The following is a 9,729-nucleotide window of genomic DNA, read 5'->3' on the forward strand; positions in this document are numbered from 1 at the left end:
TTTATAATTATTTTTAAATACAAGTTTTATTTTTAAAATTTTAAAAAGTTTTTATTTATATATAGTTTTTTATAATATATTTAATTTAGAATAAATATTTATATAATCATAATTTAAAATATACATTTATTTTATATAAAAATTAAAATTATTAATCTTATTAAAATATTTTAAAATAAAATTATTATCTCAAAATATTGCTTTAAATTATATGGTTTGGTTCAATATTTATTTTAATAAGATAAATAATTTTAAATTATAAAATAAAATAAATATTATATAAATATTTCAATAAATTATTAATATAAATTATAGAATAATTTACTGAAATAATATTATTATATTTTAAAATTACATATTAATACAATTATGTAACTTTTTATTTGAATTAATAATATATATTACAACAAACAAATATCCTTAGAAGTAGTGATAATCAAAGCATATCTTACTACTAGGTCAAAAAATATTCTCATTTAAAATATGTAAAGAATGTCTTAAAGTGTTATCCAAGATCATTAATTTGACTATTTGCAAATGAAATATAACCATTTTTTTTATAAAATTGTTTGAAGTAATTTTATGTATTTTATAAGATAGATCAGTGTTCCCTTTCTTTTTTCACTTGAGAGAGAAACAAATGTTAATAATAAGAGCCACATACATTAAACTTAGGAACATAACATAGAACATGCCAACCAGCAAATTTACAAATTAAGAAAGAAAAACCAACCCAATCTAAATATATATAATAATAATAATACAATTTCACACACCCACCACACATACAAACATAAACACTCTATTTTCTTAATTTATCTCTATTTGTATTATATAATAATAATAATATCTATATATATAGAACACAAACAACCTCTTTTTAGCAGCAGCAGCAGCATCTTCCTTCATCTTCTTGAGCAATTGCTTGTTTAAAAACCTCGACATTTATCTAACGAAATCTTTTAAAATCGCTAGAACATGTCGAATACTTACTTGTTTATCAGATGATACAAAATTAATGTCAGCAAAACTAACACTTTAAAGATTAATCAATCCACCTTTAAGCACTTCTTCTTCTTCTTTCCCTGCACCATTTTCAATCTTATTATTAGTATAAACCAACAATTCATCTTCATTCTTCTTCTTCGTTTCCGCCATTGCATCATGAATTTCGTAACCACCAGCCGATGTCTCAGACTGATCAGAGGAACTATGGCCGTAAGCCCAATTACAGTACAGAAAGTAGAACATGTTAATGAAGCTCAATACTGTTAGAAGCCAATAATAATTATCGAAGCTGCCCTTATTGATATCATCCGTGATCCATCCTTGTTCCCCGTTTTTTCGTGTAATATCACTCACGATATTAAGTATTAAACTCGCTAACAAACTCCCAACTGCCAGCCCAAGACCGCTCATTGAGGCTGCTATACTCGACATGCTCTTAGGTAGTTCAGAATAGAAGAACTCATTCTGCGCAACCGCGTTTAAGGCTTCAGCTATACCATTTAAGATATTTTGAGGTACTAACCACATTGCTGTCATGTTCACAATCGCTTCAGGGTTGTTTATGTAACCTTCATTTATCGCCCTTCTCTTTCGCATGTGTTCCACTATAGCTGCAACTGCCATGGCTACTGCAGAGCATACAAGGCCCATACCCATTCTAACTCTCGGGTCAATCTTAAATGGTTTCCCTCGTAATTTCGATCCTAATGGAATTATAACGCGATCATACACAATGAGCCAAATCACTATACTCACGATTAGGAACATGAAGAATGAAGCTGCTGGGAATACGAAACCAGAAGTTATATGTCTGTTCATTGATTTCGCTTGGAGGACTTGAAACGTGCCTTGGCTGACGTTAATAGACATGGCAATGCTGGATGACCATAGAGGAATGATTCGAACCAATGCTTTTAGTTCTTCGGTTTGTTCTACGGTACAAAGTCTCCATGGATGTAGAGAAGATCCGTCTGGTTTGATCTCCTCTGGCCTCCTTATTATGCAGGCTTTGTTTAAGAACCTGAAACATATACATATATATATATACAACCTTTGGGTTTATTTGATAACAAATATGTGAAATTAACATATGTTTAATACCGGAGTTTCTTGGTAAGCTTCATTGGGGTGACACCCTTTCCATGATGATACCATCCTTCTGAATCTTCTGGTGGGAATGCGAGTTTTCTGTTCTTATAAGCAGCGACAATCACTTGAGCCAAACCGGTGAACAAACTCTTGTTGGGTTTTTGCTTAATGTAAAATGGGGAAGCAAGGAAAAACAAAAGGGCGGATAGAAACATGAGAATGGCAGGAACTCCAAAACCAATTTTCCATCCTGCGTTTTCTTGAATGTAAGCAATACCCGTGAAAGCAACTAGAGTGGCAAAAGCGGCTGAGGCATAATACCAACTAAAGAATGTTTCCAAAACAGTCTGATTGTTTGAATTGTTTCCTGTTCTTTTGTCTAATTGGTCTGCACCAAAAGCCAATGAACACGGTCTAACTCCACCTGCTCCAATTGACATCAAAGTCATACTGGCTAACAACAGAGCATACTGAGATGAAGTTGGCGGTTTGCATTTCTCAGTGAAGGGATTACAGGGCGGTGGCCTTGTTTGAGGAATCATAGCCGTTAACCAAATCAACACAATTCCCTGTCAATTGACATAACACCCATTTGTTAATTATTGGTTGAAGACAAAGTAGACAAAGTTTGTAATGATGATGTTTGAATTTGAAGGGCAAAAGCTAGCTGTAAAATTGGATCATTATACAAGATTAAGTCATAAAAAAACAAAACAAGGGGTTCCCACTTAAAAAGCTGAAATTCTGCACATTCTCCGCTCACTTTTCTTTATCCTTACTTTCCAGTTCACTATCATGTGCTAACAGAAACAGGTCTATTAAATTATTAATAATGAACTGACATCTAAGCATTCAAAATTACCAAAAACCCACATGACCAATCAATGAAACCAGTTAGAAAATTACCAAGAAAGTGGTAATGGAGCCAAGACCAATAGTAAGGAAACGACCCAGATAAGAATCGGAGATGAAAGCCCCAATCAAAGGCATGAAATTGGTAGCAGCTGACCATAGAAAGACAATATTAGAGGATTTGGCTACTCCGAGGTAGAAGCTTCCTATCAAATACAGAATCATATTGGCTAACAATCCATAGCTAGCCACTCTCTCCAGAGCTTCATTTGCTGATGATTGACAAGAATGAATTGAATTATAAATAAGGAATAGAAACAAAGAAGAAGAAGAAGATGGGTTATAAGTTATAATACCTATAATGAAAGGCATTGTTATAAGGCCACCCTTTTTTGTTGTTTGGGAAACCAGTTCCTGATGAGGGTCAGATACGGACGGATCAGGGTGATTCTCCATTATCATCGAAATGGGTATCTCTGTTCACTGTCAGCCTTCTTTGCAGAGAGCTTAGAAAAAAGAAAGAAAGAGAGAGAGATAATATATAAGAAGGAGGGGGGAAGGAAGGGAGTTTTAGAGGACAACTATGCTTCCTAATTTATATCTGCTCAATTCAACTTTTTCATGCTCATTTTATGTAATCTTAAATCAACTATTCCCATTACATATACACATATGGGTTTGGTCTGACATGGTTACTCAAATAGTCAAGTTATTTAAAAATATTTAGATTATAAATTTTTTTAAAAATATTTAAAGGTATTAATATATAATGATAAAATAAAAAATAATTTAAAATAATTGGTATTTGAATATTTTGGGTGAAGAATTGAGTGATGTGATCTAAGAGAGTAGAATAAAAAAAAATGTAAACACAGGGGTTAAGCACACATAACCCGCAAACACACTTAATCATTTAATCAAACGCATAACTTGTCATTTGACGGGCTATAATGCAGGACATCTTAAAAAAGTTAGAGATATTCATCTTTTATTATTGTTAGGCTAGAAGAGTTGGAGATATTCACCTCTTATTACTGTGAAGATAGAAGAGTGAAGAATAATATAATGTTTTTGGGTAATGATAAATTAAATAACATAACATAAGATTATGAACAATCCATAGACTTGTTTGATTTTGATTTTTGTTTTGTAATAAATCTTAAAATATCATTTACACATAATAATCAACTTTTGTACAATAATATTATGTTTTGGAAAGATTAAAAATTATGAATAAATCTTTAGGTTGGGTATCTTAAATCAACTATTCACATTACATATATACTTGTTTGATTTTTTTTTTTTTTAGCAAATCTTGAATTATTATTTTTATTATTTACACCTAATAACCATCTTTCGTACAATAATCTTATGTTGGGTTATTTTAAAAAAGGGGCAAAATTTATCAATAAATATGTCACGCAAGATGAGTTCTGAAAAAATCTTACAATTGAGATGGACTAGATGTTCGACAAGAAGATAATTATGATGAGAATAAACTTATTTTTTATGGACACCTCTTTGCATATTCAATCTAACCCCTTATTGCATTAGGTATTTCTCAACCATCTTCAAAGTATTGCATAACATATCTCATGACAATAAAAAAAATGTAATATAATCATTGGATATTATTGTAGTATAATTGACATAGATTAACACATAAATTCATCGTCCTTAACTCATCTTAAAGAAACAAAATGTTCACCCATCTTCTACCACCAATATGAACAAGAATTGTCCGATAATGATATAGACACCACGAAAAGGCTAGATTGTTTGACATTACCAAGGCATATTTACACTTGGTATATTGTGCAACATTCCGACCAATTCTCATATGATCACTAAGATAATAATGATAGAACTTTTGGCCATGGATTAAAAGAAAAGAAAAAAGGTATTTGTTGCTGTTAATCATCATTGATCATAAATTTAATACAAATTGTTATATATTAAAGCAAAAGGGGGAATTGAATTTGGAAATGGATTAGTTGTCTCTGTGATAATTAATAATTAGAAATTGGCAAACATGGGATGACAAGAGCACGTGCATTCTCATAAGAACACACTACTATTGAATTTGATTGTAGATAAAATAATTATATAAAATAAATAAATAAAAATAAGGTTTCTTTTTCAAAAAGCTTAGGTTTAAAGTGCTCATAAGTGTGTTGTCCATTTTGTGGTGTGAGTTGGAACTTGGACTGAAAAGAAAAGGCATGGGATTGGATGAGTGAATGAGTGAGTTGTTAATTTAATTTTATTTAATTAATAAATTTATTTTATTTTTTAAAAATAAATGTTATATAAATTAGAGAATTACTTAGACACGTAATAAGAATTAAGATTTGATTGAAAATATAACCTAACATGAAAATGTGATTGTTTGTTTGTTTGAATTATATGTAATAATTGAAAAATAAATAAAATGTAAAGAGTGGAAATGTAATGTGACAGAACATCTAAAAAAGAAAGTAGGCAAATTGATGTTGGGCCCCATATGGCGGAGGGGCGTCTCTATCCATAACATTATTGGATTGGGCCTGGAATGATTATATTCTGCTATAAGTAAGGCGACAAATATACTCTGACCCACATGAGTAAAGTTGGGCCCAGATCTGAAAGCCCATCCGAGGATATGACCCATCTAGCTCGTGCTGTTGTCCTGAAACTCCTAACCTTTTTCTTCTTTTATTTTTTTATTTTGTGTTTGATTAGTGAGAGTGAGTGCATACTAGCTCATCTTTGTCCCCATCTTCTATTCTCTGTCATAAAGGTCAAAGTTAGATTAATATCCTTTTTTCTCTTTTTCCTTGTAAAGAATTTCTAGAGAATGTGACTTTCCAACACCCATATCCATAAATACATATATATATCTTTCTTCTCAATTTTGAAAGGAAGAAGAATGGTTTGATTAATAATTAGGGTTTCCAATCAATAATAATAATAGGACAACAACTTGTTCTTAGGCCCGTGGTAGATTTAAAATAAGGAGAAATACAGGGGACGGAAAATAATATGACAAAAAATTGACAGAAATTATATAACAAAATAAATTGACAGGAATGATGCGTCTAGACTCTGTACTTAAATAGGTCGGGGACGGCAATAACAAGAAAAAACAAGAAAAAGTTTGACGGAATGATGCGTCATTTCTTGAAAATCTAATATAAGTGATACATGGTATATTTCAAAAAATGAGAAATATAGGGAACTGAAATAATATGACAACAAATTTGACGGACATAAATAATATAACAAAATAAATTGACAGGAATAATGTGTCTAGACTTATATAGACGGACGCTAAGAATAAATTTGACAGAATGATGTGTCATTTCTTGAAAATCTAATAGAAGTGATACATTTTCAGAATTTCATTTCAATACAAAAAAAAAATGACTCATTATTTTTGTCAACATTATCCTTGTTATATTATTTCTGTCACCTCTAAAAACTATTAGAAATGATATTACAACCCAACATTTTTAATTGAACTTCTCATGAAGTGTTATTTTCTAGGAATTGGGTTGAATTTAAATGGGTCAACATGAATCTAAGAACCAAATAATTAACAAATTAGGCATTTACATAAAGCATGAAGTTGCTTTGTAGAAAGGATTTAATTGCTTTTTCATATGATGTGGAAATCTAAAATAGACAACTTTAGGAAGAAGAAGAACACTAGTTTTTAATATATGTCTGGTGTGAAATGAAGTAAGAAAAACACACTTAAAAAAAAAATAAAAACCGTCGACAGCAGGATTCGAACCTGCGCAGGCAAAGCCCAACAGATTTCGAGTCTGTCTCCTTAACCACTCGGACATATCGACTCTTGTTTATTTTACAAATTATAAGAAATAAAATTATGATTTTAAATTCAGGATTGTTATTTTGTATATTTGATTTGATTCATAATAATTGCTGTTGGAGGAAGGATCGATACTGCCATGGAGAGTAGGAATGGTGTGAGAGACAAATATTCAATAAGATAAAAAGTAGACTTGTCAGTTGTCTGTTGACTTTCTCACACCACAATTATTCATATTCATAGTATTGATTGATTCTCATTAACTATTCTTATTCATTTCGTGATGTTAACAGTATTGATTATCAATTATTTCATTCATGCATATGCATGCTCAAACCCTCTTTCAATTTGATGCATTGTTCATTCAAGTTTAATTAGTTTTGGGCTCCTCTGTCCTTATCACATGTTGAGGGACAAAACAGTCCTTTTATAAAAAAATAATTATTATAATTACTCTTTTACCCCTTCATATAAGAGGGAATCCAAAGAGCAGAGGATATTTAGGAGCAGACAATCTAGGTTTTCAATTCTTCTTACATCACCACAGCATGATGAGCTCCCCTTTTCCCTCTTCAAGGAAGGAAGGGGGGTAAAACAGTCATTTTAGAAAAGAAAAAAAAATTGCATTTGGGGAGAAAGAGTGGATTTGAGAGCAAGCAACCTGGGTGCTTCTCGACATAGTTAAATTTGCAACAGTTACATCACCAAAATTGCATGTGCTATTACATAAGAACAAGAAGAAGAAGACAAAAGAAATTAAGAAAGTCAAAATCCACAGCTAGACATGATGGTGATGATGATCAAGGTTAATTAACTTTATGCAAACCACCAACATCTTGTTAAGATGCAAACGTAGTAAATAATCATCATTTGAATTTATGGTTTCATTGGTAGATACTCACTCCTCTACATGTTATGAAAAGAAAAAAACAAATTACATCTAAGTCTAACCTTACATCCCCCCCCTGATAAAAATCATCATTTTGAAGGCCTTGGTGGTTCAGATACTTGAAGATAAACCATTTGTGTATACCCATTAAAGACAGATGATTCGAGTCTACTCAAGCCGAGTTTCTGGAACAAGCGATAACTTCCATCTTCAACAATAGGAGTGGAAACACGAGCAGGGTCATACCTCCTTTGGTGGGTGAGCGAAGGCCCAGCAACGGGTGGGAGTTCCCAATACGTATCCAACACAGACTCCACAAACCGGCTGTTTTGGAAATGTTGTGCGTGAGTGATCACTTTGTTGCTGTGGTTGAATTCGTCTCGCATTTCACCCTTTACTCCCCACCATGCTTCGCCCGGTCCACATAGTTCCCCTATGTCTACAGCCTTTTCCCACGCCTTCTTCCTCCTTGACCTAATTCTAGCTTCATCACTGTCTTCAAAACAACTGTGCCCTCCTCCTGGATTCAAACAAAATGTTAGGCCACATTTGACCATTTGAAACCTTATTTCTTTATAAGATTTTAAGTAATAAATAAACACAAGTCATCTACTCCCTACATCAAACAAGCTCTAAATTAATGTTCAAATTCCATATAAGGATACCTTTAATATAAAATTGATCACACATTTGTCTGAAAGAGTAATGATCTCCAGTTCCAGTATCATAGTTGTCTTCAAAAACAAGATGCCTAAAGCCAGCTTTGAGCGCCTGTTTCAGCCTGCAAACAAAACACAAGCGTCCAATTTCAGATTGTTTTGAAGTTCCAGGATACACTGAGGATAGAGATTTCACATTTACCTTTTCAATTCATTCTGATGGTCGTCGAAGAAAACAAGAACCCTACTTAAATCAGTAATTCCGTGTGTTTTCATCACAACATTCCAGTCAAGGCTACCAAAATCGACAAAGTCTTTTCCAACATAGTATGTGCAGTTGCCATCAACATAAGCAGGACCCTTTTTCAGATACTTCCCGGGATGACGAGGCGAAAGAGATATAATAGGTGTATCCGGCATTGCTTGTCTCAATACCCATGTCGAATGACCCTTAAAAGCCCCACTCTCAATCATCAATAGTGGTTTCAACCATCTAGTAATAAACCATAGTCCAAAACTATGATCAAAACCCATTCCATATAAATTGTTTTTTATAGGTCGTGTTTCATAGATTGTAACAAACTCTTGAAGGGCATTCTTCAAATCCTTAGTTGTCCATTCAACAGTCTTTCCATGTTTCGATCTGCCTTTTGCCAAGGATAAAAATTAAATATACACAAAAGTAAGAACTTAACTTGGTCCAGATAATGAGTTTAATGCAACAATCAAGATTAAGTAATAAAGCATTTGAATTTCGAATTACAAAACAAACCCAGAAAAATAAATGAGATCTGAATGAAACCCTAAATAAGAAAAACAAAAGGGTAAGAGAGAATGCTTACACCAGGGAACACCGAGGGATCCAAAATTGGAATCGGATTCACCAAATCCCAAGAAATTGGCGCGAGAGAGTGGATCGGAGACGCAAACAAGATTGCGAGAGTGAGAAAGGAGAGAGAAGAGGATGAAAAGGACGAGAATGATGAGGAGACAATGCCAGATGTAACCTGTTCGAGTAATGTAATTGGTGGCTTTGGTGAGGAGAGATATGTTCTTTCTGGTCTTGGAGTGATCGCCGCCGTCGTCGGAGACGGTAACGAAGGATGAAGATTCATCGCCTTCGTCGGTGGATTGCGGCGACCGGCGAATAGAGAGCGCTCTTTCAAGCGTCTTTGTGTTCATAGCTCACACTTTCTTTCGAAGAAAGCTTTGTGATTCAGATTCAAGACGTAAACTCGGTCAAGGGTATAACTGGAAATTAAATTTAATACATTGTTATAATACCCGAACCCACCCGGAAATTATATCTTTTAATGGGTATCCGAAACCAACGAACACTTTTAATGCGGTATCAAAATCCGTTACTTAAATGTAAGTAATGATGACAAGTTCAAAGAACCCAATAGAATTTTGAAATT

General features: G+C 33.0%; 2 protein-coding genes and 1 non-coding gene across 3 annotated transcripts; all 3 read right to left on the minus strand.

The window, feature by feature from the left end:
* Positions 1-647: 647 nt before the first annotated feature.
* On the minus strand, positions 648-3,535 carry LOC124920519 (protein NRT1/ PTR FAMILY 1.2-like). The gene is made up of 4 exons (XM_047461018.1): positions 3,306-3,535; positions 3,004-3,221; positions 2,110-2,666; positions 648-2,029 (listed from the first exon to the last, which is right to left on the minus strand). The coding sequence occupies exons 1-4, from the start codon at positions 3,409-3,411 to the stop codon at positions 1,039-1,041; spliced, it is 1,872 nt and encodes a 623-aa protein (XP_047316974.1). The 5' UTR covers positions 3,412-3,535; the 3' UTR covers positions 648-1,038.
* A 3,168-nt stretch (positions 3,536-6,703) lies between these two features.
* Positions 6,704-6,785, minus strand: TRNAS-CGA. The gene has a single exon. It is a non-coding gene; the product is annotated as a tRNA-Ser (tRNA).
* A 763-nt stretch (positions 6,786-7,548) lies between these two features.
* On the minus strand, positions 7,549-9,527 carry LOC124918724. The gene is made up of 4 exons (XM_047458773.1): positions 9,154-9,527; positions 8,514-8,958; positions 8,318-8,433; positions 7,549-8,172 (listed from the first exon to the last, which is right to left on the minus strand). Exons 1-4 carry the CDS (start codon positions 9,491-9,493, stop codon positions 7,742-7,744), a joined length of 1,332 nt encoding a protein of 443 aa, XP_047314729.1. The 5' UTR covers positions 9,494-9,527; the 3' UTR covers positions 7,549-7,741.
* Positions 9,528-9,729: the final 202 nt, after the last annotated feature.

Source organism: Impatiens glandulifera, chromosome 1 (assembly GCF_907164915.1).
Source record: "Impatiens glandulifera chromosome 1, dImpGla2.1, whole genome shotgun sequence".
In the NCBI taxonomy this organism is placed as follows: Eukaryota; Viridiplantae; Streptophyta; class Magnoliopsida; order Ericales; family Balsaminaceae; genus Impatiens; species Impatiens glandulifera.

Excerpts from the sequence above, each read along its gene's own strand:
- LOC124920519 (XM_047461018.1), bottom strand. The coding sequence starts at position 3,411 with ATGATAATGGAGAATCACCCTGATCCGTCCGTATCTGACCCTCATCAG. Across the intron at positions 3,222-3,305 it reads AACAATGCCTTTCATTATAG|CAAATGAAGCTCTGGAGAGA; the intron begins GTATTATAACTT and ends GTCAATCATCAG. Across the intron at positions 2,667-3,003 it reads GCTCCATTACCACTTTCTTG|GGAATTGTGTTGATTTGGTT; the intron begins GTAATTTTCTAA and ends GTCAATTGACAG.
- LOC124918724 (XM_047458773.1), bottom strand. The coding sequence starts at position 9,493 with ATGAACACAAAGACGCTTGAAAGAGCGCTCTCTATTCGCCGGTCGCCG. Across the intron at positions 8,434-8,513 it reads CATCAGAATGAATTGAAAAG|GCTGAAACAGGCGCTCAAAG; the intron begins GTAAATGTGAAA and ends TTTTGTTTGCAG. Across the intron at positions 8,173-8,317 it reads TGATCAATTTTATATTAAAG|GAGGAGGGCACAGTTGTTTT; the intron begins GTATCCTTATAT and ends GTTTGAATCCAG.